General features: G+C 38.9%; 1 protein-coding gene across 3 annotated transcripts in view; it reads right to left on the bottom strand.

Annotated features, from left to right (window-relative positions):
• The window catches only part of tnrc6c2 (trinucleotide repeat containing adaptor 6C2), a 71,543-nt gene extending 50,069 nt beyond the window's left edge, over nucleotides 1–21,474 (bottom strand). Inside the window, exons 1-4 of one of the 3 annotated variants that reach the window (XM_049479954.1) lie at nucleotides 21,152–21,474; nucleotides 20,318–20,373; nucleotides 8,934–9,012; nucleotides 6,694–6,715 (exon numbers count right to left, since the gene is read on the bottom strand). In XM_049479954.1, coding sequence (XP_049335911.1) covers nucleotides 6,694–6,715; nucleotides 8,934–8,990 — 79 coding nt within the window. In that variant the 5' untranslated portion in view covers nucleotides 8,991–9,012; nucleotides 20,318–20,373; nucleotides 21,152–21,474. Of the gene's footprint in view, nucleotides 1–6,213; nucleotides 6,235–6,693; nucleotides 6,716–8,933; nucleotides 9,013–20,317 lie in introns of those variants that run through there. The other 2 variants (XM_022675205.2, XM_022675208.2) reach the window with 2 other exon arrangements.
• Between the last annotated feature and the right edge of the window lie 297 nt (nucleotides 21,475–21,771).

Below are 21,771 nucleotides of genomic sequence, written 5' to 3'. Positions count from 1 at the left end.
AAGCGTTCTATCTCCCAAGCCTGTCTTCCCTAGTTCCTGTTTTTTCCTTGGACTCCTCCCGGCCTAAGTATCCCTGTTTTATTTCTTGTTTTGTTTGTTTGCCCTGTTTACTTTCTTAGTCTAGCCATTTTCCTAAGCTCTGCTTAGTAGTTTTCTGTTTGCTATTTTGTAGTCTAGTGCTCCCTTTGTTTTTCCCCATTCCCCTTACTACTTCCTGGTTTTATTGTTTTGGCCGTTCCACTTATTCCTTAGTCCCTGTTTCTTTTGGCCCAGTCCCGTTTACTTTGTCAGTGTTTATATTTGTTTTCAGTTTTGCCCGACTTTAGTGTGTTGCTCTAGTCCTCTTTTATATTGTTTATTTTGTTGTTTATTTCAATAAATTTTACTGCTTCGTTCTACATCCCAGCAGTGTCTCTTATTTTCTCTCTGCCTGTTTACAGTCAGGCATGACACTGATATTTCTTAAAAACACTCTTAAAAATTGAACTGCAATCAGTAATATGCTTAGGGAAAATATTTGTAGTTTAAGAAGTTAAAGTAACACTGTGATTTTGTTCTTAATGAAGCTCCACAGATACGCATGCTTAGGCCTGGACAATAATTCGATATCGGTATTTATCGCGATAAGAAATGTTTCAATAACGGTGATATCAGTTTTGTGGTATATCGATATGTATTATTTACAGAATCACGGACAGGCGTTTTTTACTGGCGTCAGCTCGCCGCAGAGCTCAACACATTCAGCCCCCATAGCTGGGCTACGTCAGTGCGTGATGACGTAACCACACAGGCACGTAGCCAAACAGGCTAGGCTAGGCAAGGCTAGGTTAAAATGGCTAGGCTCTGGTCCGCTTCGCTACGCAGCAAAAATGTCTCGCGCTGGAGCCAAACGGAGCCGGGACAAGCGGATCCAAGGCAAAGGTAGACTCGGTTCGGTCGGCCCCGGATCCTCGAGGCCGGCCGCGGGTCCGCTCGCTCGGCCGCGGGTCCGCTCGCTTGGCCGCGGGTCCGCTCCCTTGCCGCTTTGCTGCAAATTGTGCCGGAGAGTGCAGCCGACCAGCAGCGGTAATGTTAATACATCTAATCTGTTCCACCACTTCAAGCAACTCCACTACATACAATATTTTTCTTATACTGACAAGCACTTCCATAGCTTATGTTGTAACTAAGTTATTCATAGTTGATAAAGCCTATAGGTTTGTTTATTTGACGGGAAAATCTTGTTGCTTTTATGTATATAAAGGCTTCTTGTATTCTATATCCTAGTTGAAACACTTTTGTTTTAATCTGTTAAATTTGTTCACAAAGAATAAGAAGTTCTGCCTCTGTTGTAATTTATATTTTTATTGGTAATAGTTATATAGGCTTATGTTTGACAGGGATGTCATGTTATTATTTTGCTATATGCAAATAATATTGAGCATTGATTTATTTTGACTACTTTTATTTCTAAAGTAGTAAAGTTTTTGTGAAAGGAGGTTTCAGACATTTTCAGACAGTAGTAGGTACAGATTTCCATTAGTTAGATAGTTAGATAGTTAGATAGTTAGATAGATAGATAGATAGATAGATAGATAGATAGATAGATAGATAGATAGATAGATAGATAGATAGATAGATAGATAGATAGATAGATAGATAGATGTGCATATAATGAGGGTATCTGATGCCAGCCATACAAAAAGTGCAAATACACAGTTATATAATAATTTAAATCCGCAGTGCTGCAGGGATCGCAGGGCTTCTTAGCAGTTTTCTGAGGCCTTCAAAGTATTTATATCGATATCGAAATTATATCGTATCGACCGAAATTTAAGGAATATATTGTGATATATATTTTGGCCATATCCCAATGCTTTCTGGAAAACAGTAAGAAAACTTCAGAATAAGTCCTTGGCCATGCCTGTTTTACTCAAAGTTAATGATCACGTTATCTCAGATAAGACTGCAATGGCAAATACTTTTAACAGTCATTTTGTAAAGTCTGGCTTTGTCTCTGAGAATACATTGTCCAAAGGCCCTACTATAACGCCATCCACAGCTTGTACTCTTCAAAGTGCTCCACACCTGCACCCTCCTATACACAGCTTCTCCTTTCGGCCTTTTACAGAGGAGGAGGTCTTAAAGGAACTGTCTGCTCTAGACCCCAAAAAATCAGCTGGGTCTGACAACCTCCCCGCATTTTTCATTAAATCTGCAGCTCCCATTATTGCAGCACCCATAACCAATCTCTTCAATCTTTCTTTCCATACGGCTGAAATACCCTCCGATTGGAAAGAAGCTATTGTCCTGCCCTTGTTTAAGGGAGGGGAGCAGTCAGATCCAAATAGCTACAGACCTATCTCTATCCTGCCCTGTGTGTCTAAGGTATTTGAGAAGCTTGTATACAACCAGCTCTCTGACTATCTTAATAATTGTGGTATACTCTCTGATGTACAGTCTGGGTTCCGCGCTGGGTACGGGTGCACAACAGCCACTTTAAAGGTATTAAATGACATTACACTTACGCTAGACACCAAACAACACTGCGCGGCTATATTTATCGACCTTGCAAAGGCCTTTGACACGGTTGACCATCCCACCCTCATCCGTAGGTTGAGTAGTATTGGGGTATTGGGTCACTCGCTGGCTTGGTTCTCGCACTATCTCTCTCATCGAGTGCAACGCGTAAGGTTTGATAATTCACTCTCTCACCCCCTCTTGGTTACAAAGGGTGTTCCTCAGGGTTCTATACTTGGCCCATTGTTGTTTTCCATCTACATCAATAATATTCCCCTAACTGCTGGCAATTCACATATTCATCTTTATGCTGATGACACAATTTTATATGCCTCTGGTCCTTCTCCGTCTTCTGTCCAATCCACGCTTCAGGATAGTTTTCTTCAGGTACAACATGCCTTTTCACAATTGAAATTGTCCCTCAATGCAACCAAGACAAAAGTCATGTGGTTTCATAGGAAGGGTGTTCCCTCTCCGTCTCCCCTAAACATCTCAACCTGTGAGGGGGAAATTTTGGAGGAAGTCTCTACCTACAAATACCTGGGTATTTGGCTAGACTCTACATTGTGTTTCTCACATCACATCTCTCAGTTACAGTCCAAGGTGCGGGCCAAACTTGGTTTCCTTTACCGCCACCGTCACGCTTTTACTTTCTCTTCTAAACTCACGCTTATAAAAATGACTATTCTTCCCACACTTGATTTTGGAGATACTATCTATAGAACTGCCTCTAAAGGCACTCTTGCTAAACTGGACACACTCTATCATTCTGCCATTCGTTTTGCTACAAATGCCCCCCTACATACTCATCATTGCAGTCTTTACTCTCTGGTAAATTGGCCATCGCTTCATACTCGTCGTCATATTCACTGGCTCACTCTTATCTATAAGACCATTCTTAATCAGACACCCCCTTATTTGTCTCGTCTATTGCACCGTTTACCTACCATGTATAACACTCGGTCCTCTCTTCGTATTTTGCTAACAATTCCTCAAACCAGATCTATACTTGGCCGTGCATCATTCCAGTCAGCTGCTGCCACAGACTGGAATGCACTACAAACTCACCTCAAACTGGTTACTTTTATCTCCGTCCCAGCCTTCAAACGTTTTATTTCCCACCATCTCACGGATCCCTGCAAATGTTTCCCCTCCATTTAATCCTTCAGTTTAGTTTCCTGCCTCTATACCTAGGCCTGCTGATTTAATGGTTTTTAATGTTTTTTCTTATCCTGTTTTTATGTTTTTGTTTGTTGTTTTTTTTTTAAGTGTTACTTATTTGTGTTTTATGTCAGGCCATCACTGTAAATAAGAACTTGTTCTTAATGATCTGCCTGGTTAAATAAAGAAGAAAAAAAAAAAAAAAAAAAAATGACGTAACCACACAGGCACGTAGCCAAACAGGCTAGGCTAGGCAAGGCTAGGTTAAAATGGCTAGGCTCTGGTCCGCTTCGCTACGCAGCAAAAATGTCTCGCGCTGGAGCCAAACGGAGCCGGGACAAGCGGATCCAAGGCAAAGGTAGACTCGGTTCGGTCGGCCCCGGATCCTCGAGGCCGGCCGCGGGTCCGCTCGCTCGGCCGCGGGTCCGCTCGCTTGGCCGCGGGTCCGCTCCCTTGCCGCTTTGCTGCAAATTGTGCCGGAGAGTGCAGCCGACCAGCAGCGGTAATGTTAATACATCTAATCTGTTCCACCACTTCAAGCAACTCCACTACATACAATATTTTTCTTATACTGACAAGCACTTCCATAGCTTATGTTGTAACTAAGTTATTCATAGTTGATAAAGCCTATAGGTTTGTTTATTTGACGGGAAAATCTTGTTGCTTTTATGTATATAAAGGCTTCTTGTATTCTATATCCTAGTTGAAACACTTTTGTTTTAATCTGTTAAATTTGTTCACAAAGAATAAGAAGTTCTGCCTCTGTTGTAATTTATATTTTTATTGGTAATAGTTATATAGGCTTATGTTTGACAGGGATGTCATGTTATTATTTTGCTATATGCAAATAATATTGAGCATTGATTTATTTTGACTACTTTTATTTCTAAAGTAGTAAAGTTTTTGTGAAAGGAGGTTTCAGACATTTTCAGACAGTAGTAGGTACAGATTTCCATTAGTTAGATAGTTAGATAGATAGATAGATAGATAGATAGATAGATAGATAGATAGATAGATAGTTAGATAGTTAGATAGTTAGATAGATAGATAGATAGATAGTTAGATAGATAGATAGATAGATAGATAGATAGATAGATAGATAGATAGATAGATAGATAGATAGATAGATAGATAGATGTGCATATAATGAGGGTATCTGATGCCAGCCATACAAAAAGTGCAAATACACAGTTATATAATAATTTAAATCCGCAGTGCTGCAGGGATCGCAGGGCTTCTTAGCAGTTTTCTGAGGCCTTCAAAGTATTTATATCGATATCGAAATTATATCGTATCGACCGAAATTTAAGGAATATATTGTGATATATATTTTGGCCATATCGTCCAGCACTACGCATGCTTATTATTTTTGTTCCAACAAGATCCAAAAGTATGGTAGCCTCTCATGGTGGCAGCATGAGAAAGCGATTACCATGACAGCTGTTAAATAAATACAATCTTTTTGTATTTTTTGGGTTATAATTTAGAAAAAGGCACCAAAAATGTATCTTTTGGGTATTGGTATCGAATTCAAAGTATCGAACTTTAGGTTTTACTGCTGCTGTAGTATTTCACACCCTGTATTCAAGCGATACAAGGACATTTGTAGCTTGTAGCTTCCAGTGCAAGACATACAGATGCGGAAAGCGTATGCGTCTATTGTGAACCAATCCTCGCAAAAGAGGTCTGGATCATCAAATGCACCACATCAGTATAAAGGGTTTGTTTAAAAACAGTTTTTTTGTTGTTTTCTAAAGGATATTAGTTTTCTTTTTTTTCCATTTAAAATCTAGGGCAATTTACTATCCAAAATAACAACAGGTATTGAGTAGTTGTTGACAGGCCTAACTGCACATATTACCTAAGATTATAAAATATTTAGTAAGGGTACAGGGTACTTTTGTAAGAATACATGAGGCTTAAATTACCTATGGCATATCAGTATAGATGGGTATAGATCAGTAGGTATGGGTATGAATGCTACACATGGGTAGAGATAAAAAAAACAAAACAAAAAAACAACATTAATGTCAGTAATGTGAGTATTAGTGCACCCACTTTATCAGACTAACCCAGGTGACTAATCTTTGGAATCGCTTTTAAAAAATGTATCTGGGCCATAAGCAGCCAGAGTCAGAGAGAGCACAACTGGCCTTGTTTTCTCTGGATGGGCTGATGGCACTCTCTCCCCACATCACTCCCAAGGTGTTTGTGTGAACAGGCTTCTGTTAGCTGATGTATCAGAGCTGGGAAGCTGCGCTTTTCTCCGAGCACACTAGCTACATCTTACAAACACTATGCTACATCAGCAGCATTTTAAAAGGCGGCAATGGCTGACTTCACGTTTACTGCAACAGAGAAGGCATGTGCTAGTCTTCATTCTGCTAGTGTTGAGGGCATTACTAGTAAAAGCGGGAGTCCTAATGAGTGGGTAGAAGGGTTGGCCTTCCCAATTGGGGAGAAAACAGAATTAAGGAAATAAATTAATAGCAAATAAAAAATAAAAATCATGCTGGCCAGGCTCTAGTCTCTCCCTGCTACTTTAACAATCACCTGACCTGAAGCTGTGCTGATGTCCAAGCGTCTGTGGAGCATGTGGACGAGGATTTGACCTTGGATTAGTTACTGCTGGACAGAGGCCAGAAAATGAGCCTGTAGAGTTGTACTGGATACAGTCAGCATGTTAACACACACGCACACACACATAGAGAGAGAGAGAGGAGAAACTGGGCTACTCCAGCAGCCGGGAGCATTTCAGACTCCCAGCATGCTTGTCTAGCTCCTACACACACACACACACACACACACACACCTCACTGACCATATGCTAATGAAATAATGCATGCGTCACCGAGCATTAGCATACAGCAGCTAGCCAACAGAGCAGCAAAAATTCCTGCCTAATGAGCACCGACTCCCATCTCCACCCCACCCTCCACCCAACACCCCCCCCCGACATTAACCACACACTACAGCCGCTCGTACAAATTACAGCATGCTCCTACTGTCTCCATCAAGAACAGATTTCCTTACCTTTGGTTTTCTGTTCAGCAACCTGTGAGTGAAGAGAAAAGGAAGTGTTTTTGTTTCACAAACACGTAAACATATTTCACTGTTGGCCATTTGCATGCAATTTGCATAACACGATGAATATTCATAACCCCGTACTGTAGCAGGCAGACAAAACCCGACCTGACATTTGCTCTCGTCATAAATCAGAGCCGTCAGTTTGGGGATTAATTAAAGCGCAGGGCTGGAGCTGCAGCAGCTGGACACTGTAAACTACAGAGAGGGGCGGGAACTCTCGTTACTGAGATACAAAGAAGAAGACAAAGACCCTTCCTCTCTCTTAAGTGCCTCATTCTCATTCTAATAACAAGGGCTGCACAAGGACTTACATCTGATATTCAATATCAGTACAGGCAAATAATGATGTAATCAGTTCGAAAAGATACTGAACAACTTATAGAGGCTACAAAACAATTAATGATGAATAGTGAACGATTCATAGTAATATATATATATATACATATATATATATATATACTAAAATTCATAAACGATTTATGGATAGTAAACAATTCACAGTGGATACAGAAATATTCATAGAGGTTACTGAACAATTCTGTAACAATATTACACGTTATAGCACAAACCTCAAGTGTATTATTGCGATTATATCACAGTTCCATTATTGCTGATTATAAAAGATTTTGAGTTAAAGAGGATGAGAAAGTGCAATCTGTTCGGTCGCGAATTAAAATCGTGCCATTACTGCTCTGTTTGTAGCTGCGCTGTTTGGCTGGTAAGTGCTGCATCATTGCTAGGTTACCAGTATTTGGTGGACTAATACATGGAGAGCTTTGGTTGCAGTGCATTACCGGCTGAACAATCAAAATGAGATATTATAGGACTATGGACTACAAATTCATAGAGGATATTAAATCATTTATAAAGGACTAAGGATAATTCACAGTGAACACTTATAGCAAACAGTTAACAATTCTTAGTGGATGCTGAATGATCTATAGTGTGTACAAATTAATTCACATAAAAGCTGAACAATTCATAGTAGATAGTGAATCGTGAGTACTGAACACTTCTTAGTTGGCACTGCGGAATTCATAGTGGCAATTCAGTTTCTGAATCAATTTCTCTAATTTTGCCATTTATAGGAATATGTTTGAGTAAAATGAACATTGTTGTTTTATTCTATAAACTACAGACAACATTTCTCCCAAATTCCAAATAAAAATCTTGTCGTTTATAGATTTTAGACCTCAAATAATCCAAAGAAAACAATATTTTAAAACATATAGGTTTTAAAAATTCAGAAATCTATATTTAGTGGAATAATATGTTTTTTTTTAAATCACAGTTCTCCTCCACCAGTCTTACACACTGCTGTTGGATAACTTCCTCTTGATTATATTCTATTATTATCTATATTATTATATTATATATATATATACACATAATGGATACAGATTTTTTTCCAAAACGAAGCGCTTCACACCAGACCTATTCTGATTGACTGTTTCCATCTGTACTGTTTAATTATGCAGAAATGGAATTCCTCTTGAAGATGGTGCGGGGGATTCCCTCGAGGAGGAACGGTGAGGGAAAGTCAATGAGAGCATGTTCAAAGAAGTACTGAAATGCTAGTTCAAACACTCAGTCCACTAATCCCAAGAGTCCCTGTGAAGCCTCCAGTGGAACGTGCTGGCAAGGCTAGCGGTGTTGCTAATCGAGTGGAAACAGATTACAAACAGAGCTCTGTCTGATCACAAGCCTGCAGGGGGAGCGGAGAGTGGACAGAGTGTGGGCACTGGGCTGGGTCACAGTTCTGAGTGCTGTTTCTAATCCTCAGTCACAGGTAAACCTCCTCGTTTAGTGTTGGCAGTGACTGCAGAGCTTTTTATACAGGATCTCGTATCGTATGATACATCACGCAGTCCTAGTCTGATGTGCGGGAGGACACTCCAGTCATTAAATCGAGGTTTAATCATAATTAATAAAGCATTTCAGACATAAGCTGTTTTCCTCTTGATGCCAGCGGCAGACTGACTGAGCCTATTATACCTATTACATTTGATTCATCACTTCGTTTTAACCTGCATTTTTATTTATTTATTTTTATTTATTCTGTTTAATATACAGCTCAAATATGAGCATTTCTTTGAAACATTGTATCAGACTTAAGAGCAATTATTTATTACAGAGAGAGAGAGAGAGAGAGAAAGAGAGAGAGAAAGAGAAAAAGTTAAACTCACCTTTTTCTGAGCGATGTCCTTCTTTGTTTTTTCCTCTGCCTTTTTATTTTTTTCCATCAAATGGTTCAGCTTCCTTCAGCTACACACACACACAGACACAAAGAGAGAGAGAAAGAAAGAGAGAGAGAGGGAGAGACAAATTAATACTTTATGAAATGTTTTCATCAGCAACACACTACCACACACACACACACAGCACTGCTGTCCTAATATCCCCTTTATTCTCCACACCTCCCACACCAACATCACTGGGGGTTAAAAGACCAAACGTCCAAACCACACAAAAGCTCCCATAATAAAGTTATTAGCCCAGTGGTTATGGATACAATACAAAATAACACTGTTTTCAGAAGATTTTGGGTATACAAATCATGTTTTTACAATCCCATACCATTAAAATGGTGGAGGGTTACATGAAGCATTATGAGACAAAAAAAAGTAGTCCTCAAAGAAAAAGTGTTTTTATCAGCTTTGCCACTATTTTATCATCATCAGCATATGTGGATTCACTGGTGGGTTTGGACAGGAAATGAAATGGCTACATTTGAGTTGTTCCCATGCTGACCTACACCTAGTTCCAATAACTTTTAGAGTTGGCAAGTTTCTCTACGTTGAAGCACAATTTTACTCCCAACCTCACATAAGTGTGAACTATGTAGAACACTCAAACACTGAACTATGAAGAGATATTTTGAAAGCCTGTAGACCTCCCCTTTAATTCAGCTTAAGCAAACAAAATGAGCCAGGGGTGCCTAGTTACGTTACTTGAGCACAGTCTGCAGTATGAAGAGCTCCTTCTGTTTGTTGTTTTTTTTAAATGTTATTACAGATTGTTCAATGTGTTTATCATAAAAACTCATATTGCAAAAACGATAAACATGCGTTTTATTGCACAGCCCTAGAGTATATTCATCCTCTCTGCCTCTCTTCCCCCAACCCAGCCACTTTCTGTCCTGCTCGTGGCAGCAGCTCCAGAAAATAACACACAGCTTAATCACAACAGAAATAATGGCCACTGTACTGCTCTACATTAGCCGGCTGTTACAGAAGAAGTGTCAATCAAAAAGACAGACAGACGGACTGCAAGGCTGCAGAGCAGAGCCCTCTGGGACGGCGTTGGCAGACAGCCAATGCCAATTAGCCGTCCTGATTTACCCCCTCACCCCACCTCCTTCTCTAATCCTATTGGCCGATGCGCCCGCTCACCAGCCAATCCGAGCGGGCGGGATGATGACTAGTGCTGGCAGCTCTGGAGCATCCTGGCTTGGGTCCAGAGAAAGGAGCGAGCAGAGGGATAGTGTTGAAATTACCTCTACATGTGTGTGTGTGTGTGTGTCTGTGTACGTGTGTGAGAGTGTGTGGTGGGGGAGGACACTGAACGGATTTAAAAATACACACTGCAGCCTCTCAGTGTCAGAAGTTTCTAAAGACAGAGCCTGAAGCTCATAAAGCAAAGATATACTCATACTGAATATTCAAACATTCAGCAGCTTCCATATTTAAACTGTGCAGATCAGTTAATATATATACAGCTCTGGAAAAATATTAGAGACTACCTAAAAAATGATGAGTTTCTTTGATTTTACCAAATTGAAAACCTCTGGAATATTATCAAGAATGGATGGATGAACACAAGCCATCAAACCAAACTGAACTGCTTGAATTTTTGCACCAGGAGTGGCATAAAGTCATCCAAAAGCAGTGTGTAAGACTGATGGAGGAGAACATGCCAAGATGCATGAAAACTGTGATTAAAAACGAGGGTAATGAATTTTAACTTGTTTAAGCTGATTTAGTGGTCTTTTTTCCAGAGCTGTATGTAAGTTCATACTTCTTACACATCTTAGCTACATCTTACAGGATCTGCTGTAATGTTTTGGTGTCAGACACCACAGCACAGCAACACATATGGACAGTCTAGACCTGCATTGGCAGCACAAGAGGGATCTACTTCACAAAATCAGAGAGGTGGTTTTGAATGGTATGGCTGATGTGTTATACACTGCACAGTATTTTAGGCAAATAATACTGTAGTTTTTTATTGCATTTATCCTCATCCTCCTCAGTGTTTGTCACTGCTAACCCATAATCACTCCCCTCACTGTGTGATAGCTTCAGCTTCACCTAAACACAATGGTAGTTAGCAGAGAAAGGGAAGGAAGCCAGAACAAGTCACAGCCTGAAAGTGTGTTTGTGTTTTTGTGTGTGTGTGTGTGTGTGTGTGTGTGTGTGTAGCTGGTACAGCACTGGAACAGATCCAGTCCTGTGGAGGCCACAAGGCTAACAGAGAGCTGAGTGTTCGCCAGGCTGTCTCTCGCAGGTCAGGGAAATAACGGGCCTTTACACTTCCTGCAGCGGAGCATTAGCAACCTATTGAGAGCCTCCTAACCACACACAGCCTAGCCAGCAGAAGCATACAACTTTAATACCTGTGATTCTCACCAATTTAGCTTCATTTGTTTAGTTTTTCAACTATATTTATTAATGTAATGAGTTATTTTTTAGAATCCACCATCATCTATCAAAGCTCTATCATGTTCAAGTAATCCATTCTGCCTCCTATACACTCTAAAAAACAGAGGTACGATATGAGTACTTTTTTGTACTCGAAGGTACATTCTTTATAATTGTACCCTCAAAGGTACAATATTGGTCTTTACGGGGTCGGATTTGTTCCCTTTGAAGTACAAAGTCATTTCTAACAGCAATAAGTACAGATTTGTACCATTTAACCAGCCAAAGGGTACATTCAGTATTCTGCATCACTGTACTAATAAACAATATATATTTAAATTGCACATTTTTTATTTGAAAGCCAGACAATTTTGTATCATCAAGTTTTTGAGCCATTTTTAGTTGATGACAATGTTTATAATCTTTATAATCTATACTGGCAAAAAAACCATGGGTACAAAAAAGGACTTTCACTGAAAGGTACTTTTTTGAACCTTAATATAAGGTACAGCCCCAGTGACAAGCTTTGTACTCTTTTAAGTACAAATCTGTACTTATATTTCTTAGAGTGTACTGTAGTGTATTACAGTCAGTCAGAATGAGCATGTTGATCATATGTATGTTATAGAAAATTATAGAGCATCTGTATGTTTACTGTAGTGTATTACAGTCTGTTACAATGAGCTTGTTGATCATATGAATGTTATAAAACATTATAGAGCATCCATATGTTTACTGTAGTGTATGACAGTCTGTCACACTGAACAATACAGATCATCAAATGCATCCCCTGTATTTTCTGTTGTGTATTACAATCCATTTATATTAATCCACTGTATAGTGGAGGTGGGCAATATGATGATATACTTCCGTATCACAATAAAGTTTCTTATCATATGGACAATACGGGTGTGCCATGTCATATACAATAATATTGCCAAAAAAAAAAAACATTTTGCAGTAGAGTTTTGCTTGTCACTTTATTTTTTTTGTTATATTTTTTTATTTTATAAAAAAAAATATTTTATTTCATAAAAATTAACTTTTATGAAATTCACTTTTTACAGAATGTATAAAACAGATTAAACTTTCATATCATATTTACATAATACTTATTTTGTTGCAGTAGTATATTGTTGAAATTAATTTGAAAAAGATTATTGTTATTGCAAAAATACCCTAACACTTCCTGATAATATTTTAGGGCCACCCCCAATGGAAAATTTACTTTTTTTAAGCATATCAAACATATCATATCAAAGCATAAAGAACACAGATCCAGCTAATTAGCTGTGTTTAATTGCATGAAGGACAGAATAAAAATAACTGTATTCAGTGTGAATTATTGTTTGTAGTTTTTAAGTATCTGTTTTTAACATAATATGTTTTACTATGACACCCAGGTCTGCTTTACGGTAACTAAAGCTGTTGTAAAGTACTTTAATAAAACTGTTTTTATTATAGAAATCTGTACAGTCTTAGTACGTATAGTCCACAGATTTAATGGTGAAATTTGCAGAAGAAATTCTATACAAAAAAAACATGTCACAGGCCTGTGCTGACAACTACCACGAAAACCACACTCACACAGAGAGAGAGAAAGAGAGAAAGAGAGAGAGAGAGAAAGCTAGGACGGAAGCTATTCATAATATCCAACACGAATGAGACAAAGCAGTTGTTTCTTTAGAGGCCCTGGATGCAGTGAGCTCTCTGAATACTGAGTTAAAGGGAATCTATCAATTTACAGAGCTTTGAAAATCACTGACAGAAACAAACAGTCCAAAGTCCCTGGAGGCTATAAAAACAGCACTGAAAGCTAACATGCTAGCTACATTTGGGCTTAAATGTCAACATTCCGCTCTGTTAAAGAGGTTGTGCCACCGGCTCAATCAAACGTGCACCACCGTACCTTTGTTTTTCCCCCAGAGAAAATGAAACATCAACCGACCTTGACTTTTAGCTTATTTATTTATTTATTTTCATAGCAGGTTGACCTCTGGAGTGAGTCGCTGCACATTGTGAGGAATTTGATTTGTCAAAGCTGTCTGGCATGGGAGCAAGGAAGTAAATATAGCGAGAAGATTCAGTGTTCCAGTGCGTATATCTATGCAGTTTAAAGTTGCTTTAACACTGAACGCTGAAATGCTGCGCTTTCAAACACAGTATTTTCAATAGAATGTGAGTCGCATGGCTGCAAGCAGTGAATGCAGCACAGACCACGTATGTAAACAGCATGAAACAGAAACAGTGTTTGTTCCTAGCTTTGTTAATTAGCGTTATGTGGCTAATATATCAGATTAAACTGTGCCTTAATAACAGTTTAGCTCAATTAAAAGAAGTATATTTGATAGCTGGGTCGGATCAAGCCCAGATCATGCTTTCAACACAACCGCTCCCGCTCCAGAGTTTGTTTGGGACTGGACTGAGACCACCTTCAATAGCTGGTTTCAGTCCGGTTGTTTTGATCTGTACCCAAGTGTGAGTGAACCGCACCAAAGATACATACAAACCAGAGTTTTAACTGGACAAAATAGTGCTGGTGTGAAAACACCTTTAGTCTATCTGCAATAAAGAACATTTGTATTAAATGAACATTACAAGGCAGACCCAACTTCTGCAGTGTATTACGTCTGTCTACAATAATGAGAGTGTGGATGTTATTCATATTGTAGAACAGTGTGTAGAGCCCCCTACACTTCCTGTAGTGTATTACAGTCTGTCAGAATGGGTTTGTGGATGATAATAGCTTTACAAAACATTGTAGAGTGTTCCCTACACATCCTGTAGTGTATTTCATTCTGTCAGATTAAGCTTGTGAATTATATGAACATTAAAGGGTATTATAGAGTACCCCATACAACTGCTGGCACTGTGACTATTTATGAGATTCTTGTTTCCATTTTAATAGACAACAGTATCAGGTTGTTGGTAGTGTATAAACGTCCATTGCTTGTTAGCAAAACCTAAATAAGAAGCAAACATAAACTAATATATTGCTTTGATTTAGTTTACGTTACTTTACTTTAGTTTAGTAACTATCACTTTAAACCTGCTCACAAGCAGAGCACCAACACTCGACTCATTTACAGACAGGTGTGCAGGGTGGAGGGGTCGGGGTGCCCCGTTCAAGGGCAATTCTCTGGGCCTGGGCCAGACCTTACACAGCCTACACACATACACACAGACACACACACACACACACACAAACACACAGCGGACCCTGTCGCATACCATAACTCACACACATAAATACGCAGGCAAACAGATTTCAGCCTCTTACATCAGGGGCTCTTACAATTCAACACCGAGCTACACAGTTAGCGATGAGCTAATAGCGGAAACCCATGTAGACGCTGAGAGGAAGGAGAGCTCATGAATTTGTCACTTTTGTTCAGCAGCCAGGGGGAAACATTCTTGTTTAAACACACCGAAAGATCTGGAGCCCAAACTCAGCAGCACCTCCAGGGCCATGTTAATAATGGAGATGTTTCCACACACTAATCCTCACAGGCTGTTTTGAAAAAGATGTCTGGTAGCTACCCTCTTCAAAGTTAAGGGTTCTTTAGAGAAGCGCCAGAGAAAAAAAACACTTGAAGAAACTTTCTGAAAAGTCCAATATCATTTTCATCAGTAAACTTTAGTATTCATCATTGCCTCCATTTTTACACTATGTTTACAGAGACACAAAAATAATAGCTTGTTTTGAAATCCTAATATTTGTTACATCACAAATTTGTATGCATTTACATAATATATATTCACATTTTTTTTGTTCAGGGTGTAGAGGGTGCTGAATGAAGTGCAAAGCACTTTCTGAATGAAGCGATTCAGTTAATATGGTTAATTATTAATCATTTCTCCACAGACCTGGATGTTATGCTATATGTTGCAGGCTGTATTATGAAAAGCGAGGCAGGGCTGAGCAGAGTGTTTCCTAGAGATCTTCACACTCAGGTCAGAGAACACACTGTCCTACACACACACACACACACACAGCTTTGATACAAGCAAAGAACTCTATACCCTGTCCAATCAGCTGCTTTGGAAAGGTCAGAGATTAAATGGATAGCTTGGCATCACTTCTTACTCCAGTTGTAGTTGATCAGTCATGACTGCTTTGGTTTAGTACTGGTGCTACCAAGCTAATGTACCTAAAAACTAAAGGTATCTCATTCTCAACCAATTAGCATGATGCTAACCGCATGCAAGGAGTCTATTAGAGATTACTGAACAGATTAACTAAGCAGTAAGCTACTAGTACGGTAATTGCAAATTAGTGTAAATAAGCGCTTCCTTTACGTGTTAGCCACATTAGCCTGGCAGCTTCAGTGTATACCTAAAGAAGAACCAAGCATGACCCTGCTGACCAACTCTGTTTTTTGCAGTAAAGAGGGAGGAAACTGGGTACACTTGTTTCCTTTGTAAAACTATGGCTTTAAAGATGAACTCAAATCAACAAAAGCTCCACTGGGGCAAAGGCGGCTCTGTGGGCTGGTTGACCACCTGCTTTTGGAGAGGTCTCAGCGTGAGAGTGTGTGTGTGTACGTTGAGTCTATAGAGCCCACTCAAGTGCAAAATCGTCGCACTGAATCACTTAACTCCCTGACAAGAGCTTTTTTTAGCCTTTTGACTGCAGCTCAATGACCCCAGTGTCCCCCCCCCCCCCGGACCCCTGACCCCAGCTTTCACACACAGCAGCCGAGAGAGGCCCCAGGGCAGCTGCAGCTCAATTGTGCCCATTCTGATTTAAACTGCTCGTCCCAGCACTTTTGACACCATGACTTTTTTGAAATTTGCATTTTCCCACATTTAAATGAGCCCTTTAATGTATTAAACTGCAGAAGAGCAGTATGTTTAGATGTTGCTGAACTCCAGGGCTTAAATAAATGCATTTTACTTCTTTTACTACAATTATTATGCTCTACTAATACATGGTCTATTTCTCTGTGGTGCTGATGCATGTTAATTTATTCTCAATTCAATTCAAAATATATTAAGTAACCATAGTTTTGATTGCTTAAATTAGTAAATAACTTATGTTTTAGTCAGTATTCTCTACCAACCAAATGATTTCAAATATTACTTAAGTACTATGCCCATTTAAAGGTACAACTGTTCAAATTGTTTATCACTTCCCATCAATCTAATAATTAAAGCCAGCTGTAAGTGTACAAAAAAATACTAAGTAAAATATCAGCAGATTCTTGTGTGCCATGTGTTTATATACATTAAACTCTCATTTACATGATATAGAAGGAAGGAACCAGTGGATCCTGGGCTGTAAAAGGGTCCTTTAACATTTCATGCACACTGGATTCTGAAATATGGGTGAATGAGAGAGTAAAAATGTCAATAAACAATATCATATTAAATATTATTTTTGCAGTAAATTGCATCTTAGTAGTTTAAGATTCCTAAAAAAAACTTTCTATAATACTATCCTACACATTGTACAGGTATTTGTACCCAGAATGTGTTGCACTCTTGTAAAGTTGCTATAAAATATAAGCCTAAATAAAGAACACAGTTTCTTTTTAATGTCCAGAAGAAAGAGAAAGAAGAACTGATTCCTCCCAAAAGGGAGAGATGCTAAATATATTGTTATTTTTGAAAGAGTTTAAATGAAAGCATTAGATTGTATGGAACTGGGAACTAAAGAGATTATTATAACAAATTATTGCACATAAGTCTAGTACACACACAGTTATATTAAAAGCACACTGAAAAGCTGGGTGTCCCCAAACTTTTGGCTGGCAGTGTGTAATACACAGAAGCTGGCATTAGGCATTCTCCACCACGTCCCCGTCCATTTAATCTCATTTCATCAACCCCAATGGAGTGTGACGCACAGGAGCGGGGAAATAGATCGAAGGAAAGAAAATTACGCTCCGTGATTTAGACCGTGATGGAGATACCAAACAGCGTAAACCAAGCGCCCGAGGACAGAACGCAACCTGAATGTGAAGAGAGATGACAGCTCAATCAGGAAGAAGAACCAAATCACTGCGTTTCAGGGAACGAACAACAAATTCAGCCATGTTTTAATCCCAAAGACACAGACCTGGAAAAAGCACTGCCTGCAGATACAGCGGATCCTGATTTCAAACAGCTCAGTATGCAAAAAGGACTACCCATCAGCCATAACATTAAAACCACCACCAGTGCAGTGATGAGATGTGAATAACAGATTTTATCCAGTAGTTCCAATGCTACTCGTCAAGGGTTGATATTATAGGCAGCTATTAATGAAACAGTCAGTATTCCTGTTAAAAACAGGAAAAGTGTACAAGCATTTAAATAACAATGCCCATATGAGTGGGTCAGAACAACTCCAAAATATCAGGCAGGTCTTCTGTCTGATAGGGTCTTTCCCAATATGCAGTGCTCAGTAAAGGATCATGGGGCAGCCAGGGCTAATTGATGTTCATTAAGGCCCCATGCCTTGACACTTAGGAGCTGCTTTGTTGTAACAAAACGGGCCTGCACAGTATTAGGCAGCTGGCTTTAATGTTATGGCTGAATTGTATAACAGATGAGCTTCCAAATCAGTTCATCACTTCTTTTGAAACCCTGTTTTGAGACACTGAGATTTTTTTTTCTGCTGCCATGCTTCCTAATAGACACTTAACCTTTAAATTTTAGGGTGAAAAGACTCGAAAAGGCAGCCAGACACGAGATATGATTGACTCCAAAAGCCACAGACAGCAATAATAAAGCAGACCTTGAATAAAAAAAGATATGAATTCTTTTTTCACTTTCTTTCATAGTGAAATTCCAATCTTTTAAAAAATTAGAGCTATTTTGCTCTATTTAGGACAATGCACATAAAATGTGCAACTAAAACAGAGATTTTTCCATTTCCAAAGAGTGCTGTTGTTTCAAAAGAGCTGCACAGAACTGAGAACATCACCCTCACACATTTTCCAGGGACAGTTCATTAAAAAACATTACAATATTTAAATGTAAAAGGGTTTCCAGTAAATTTTTGCTACGTTAACCTTTTATCTCTAGAAGCAAACATTCAAACAGTACCAAAAAGGGCAGTTTAATTAAGTTTGCCTTAAGCTGGGAAATGCAGTTCTTGACCTATTCTTGAACTGGCCTAATAAAGAATCTGCATTTACACTGATTTGTTTATGAACAGCTGGAAAGTAGAACACAGTCAACATATATCTACAATCTAATCTGGTAGGTAAATCATAAGCTAGCATCAAGCCCATTGTCTATGACATAAAACCATAAATGATAACATTAAGGTACAGATACTGCTGATCACTTTCACTTTATCAGGAAAAGAAAGGAAAAAAGAAGCAAGCAATATAAGTTAATATGCTGTCTTTCCCAGTTTTATGTACCAAATACAGAATTAAATCAAACCAATTTATAGCATCACTCAATATCAGTCGGTTTTTGTAGCTGTACCTTTAAAGCGTAATATATTGTAGATGAGTTCTGTTCTAATTGGTCTTCATTGACTGTGCCTCATTAAGTCTTGGCTGAAAAACTCTTCTAACTTCTAAAAAGCCACAAATCAGCACACAAATAAACCACTGTAGGTGAGTAATACACTGCAACCAACTAACACAGAACAGAACTTGCGTCAATGTTGTCTTACTTTCTGTGTCAAAAAGTTAATGTGTTTATAGTTTCTCTAAAACACTGTCACAAAACTGCCACAACCTCATCATCCTTTTAGGCATAAAACTAAATTATGACATATTTCCAAAAAATCCAGTCATTTCCCATCACCCATTGTATAATAATAAAACATATTATATAGCCTATATTAAAACATAGAGCATCTCAACACCGTGACAACATTGCTGGCATCAAAACAATAGGTTTTCCAGCTAAGAGTTGCAGCTTATATCAGGTAGCATGGAGTTTTTGGAGATTCTATGTTTACACAGTGTATTATGGCATGGGTCCTTTAATTATGACCTATACAGTCACAGTGCTTTATCTAAGCTTTAGTATTATCTACTACACCAACAGTTATAACAACAATAGTAGTAATAATAATAATAACAACCCTATAACAACCCTTTGATATTTTGGAGATTTCAGCAACCGAAATACAAAAGTCTACATATTTCAAAAATGCAAAGAAAACAACTGTAGTCAATCCAGATATGCATTATGTACAGCAAATGGTGTTTAATATAAGGGGCTTGTAGTGCGTATTTTTTAAAAATATAGATAGTAAAAAAGTATAGTTATGAAAACACTGTGTGAGAGGAAACAGCCTGTTTTAAATTTACTGCTTTTGTGATGTCTAAAACTATAATCTTTCTTTTCATCTAACAGTAATTAAATCCCATCTTATTACAAAGTTGTGTAATAAGGTGAGTTTTTGTCTGGATTTGGCAACCCTTCAGAACACATAAAACGTCATAAAGTGCAGAAACAACAACAAAAATGTCTTTTTAGTACCAGATTATATATAAATAAATTACAAATCCACACAAATTTAAAGGTACAATAAGTAGTACAAGTAGTTTATTTAAATGACTTTATAAAAAAGGTTACCTAAAATAAATAATATCCACCAACAATAATCACTGATTTTTACAGAGTTGCGTGTTGTGAGGGTACAAGGCAGTTTGTGAGCTGTATTTCTCTTTTAATAACAAGCCAAAGGGTATGCAGCATGAAGGAAACTTAAAATAAACAAACCTGTACAGGAAAATACGACATATTGTACCTTTAATTCAAACATCCTGAATAGGCACAAAAGCAAAATCTACAATCTACAATCTAAGAACACACAAAACACTGCTACGCAACATACAAACCACACGATCCACACAATGAGGCATGTGCTCTCAGATGGACTGGCCCTCTGAAGCAATGTGAGCTGGAGATGGAGGACAGGCTGGAAGGGAAAAGCGGATTACGTGTCTTTAGGAATGGTCATTAGTCCAGCTTACCTTTGCAGTTCCAAATCAGGCTTTGGCAGCTTTCAGTCTGCATGGCTGGGAGGCTTCTGGAGCAGAAAGGCAAAGTTTTCTTTCTTTTTTTATTTTTGCTTTTTTTTGTAACAAAAACAACAAAAAATTTTACCCGTAAGTAAAGTTGACAACGATTAGAGGTAATCTAATCTAATCTGGCAGATCTGAGGAAATGGCCAGCAGTAAGAGAGAGTCCCATATAAACTCAGACGTGTTTGTGATAATAAACACTGAGGTTATAGTGCTTGCTGATCAGGGCTTCCACTTCATCTAGAAGAAAGGGGGGGCACTGAAAATGACCCTAAATCTGACCTTTAGGAAGATAGCCTTTTATGAACTTGACTACCATAACATTAGTAACTTCAGTAACATCAGTAAGAGTAATAACAACACACTAGTGCTGCATAAATGCAATGCTAAGCAATGCAAAGCAAAGCAAAACAATCCAAGGCTGACAGGTAAAGGTTGGGTGCAAACCTAGCTAAATTAAAATATAGCCCAGAAATTAAAGTCAATCTCAGTTTAGAGAGCTGAGACTTTAATTTATTACAAATATGCAAATGCAATCCAATGCAATGCAATGCTTTTCCAGCGCACTCAGCACTCCAACACAGCCAGCCGACTATTCTGTCTCGCGCTGCACTGCAACACACAACACAACAAAACCTCAATTCTAACTCAAACCAGGTCAAATCTGTTCCAACTGCACTGGCGCACGAGCCAAATGCTCAGATATTGCGTCACACCTAAGGTGCAGAATAATAAAGGAGAGCGGACAGTAATGACTGAATGAATATGTTGACATTAGAAGACCTGCTGCTGCTGTTTCTGCTGCTGCTGCTGCTGCTGATGCTCGGCTCAGATGAAGAAGAAGAATAAAGTGCAAATAAAGATCGCGAGCTCTAAAAAACAAAACGAGCCGCCGCGCGCACCGAGACTTATTCCAGAACTGTCGCGCGCGCGGAGGGCTGATGATATCCAGGAGTGAGCGCGCGGAGTGTCCGTCCAGAGGAGCTCTGTGTGTGTCTCTCTCTCTATCTCACTCTATCTCACTGTCTCTCTCTCAGTCCGCCGCCTCTCCTGCTGCTTTTGCTGCTGCTGCCATTTTGTTCGCTTGTCAACGTTGTGGGCTCTTGTAACGGAACCAGAATGGGCGTGGTTTAGATGGCTTTCGGGGCGTGTCCCAATTCCAACAGCTAATCCAGTGCAGAGCTCTGATCCAGTCAAAAGAGTCACCCACAGCTTTATTTATATCACCATTGCTCCCACACACATTTATATTCCAGTTTATATACAATACACAATCCAAAGAGTGAACCTATATGTTACACGTGTAACCTGTAAGTAGCACAAAAAAAAAATAAAATATATATATATATATATATATATACAAGGGCGTAGGAGCGGGCTTGATATTGGGGGGGACACATTTG

Source organism: Astyanax mexicanus, chromosome 5, assembly GCF_023375975.1.
Source record: "Astyanax mexicanus isolate ESR-SI-001 chromosome 5, AstMex3_surface, whole genome shotgun sequence".
Taxonomy (NCBI): Eukaryota; Metazoa; Chordata; class Actinopteri; order Characiformes; family Acestrorhamphidae; genus Astyanax; species Astyanax mexicanus.
The sequence above is the reverse complement of the archived record's forward strand: the minus strand, read 5'-3'. Positions and strand labels throughout refer to the sequence as shown.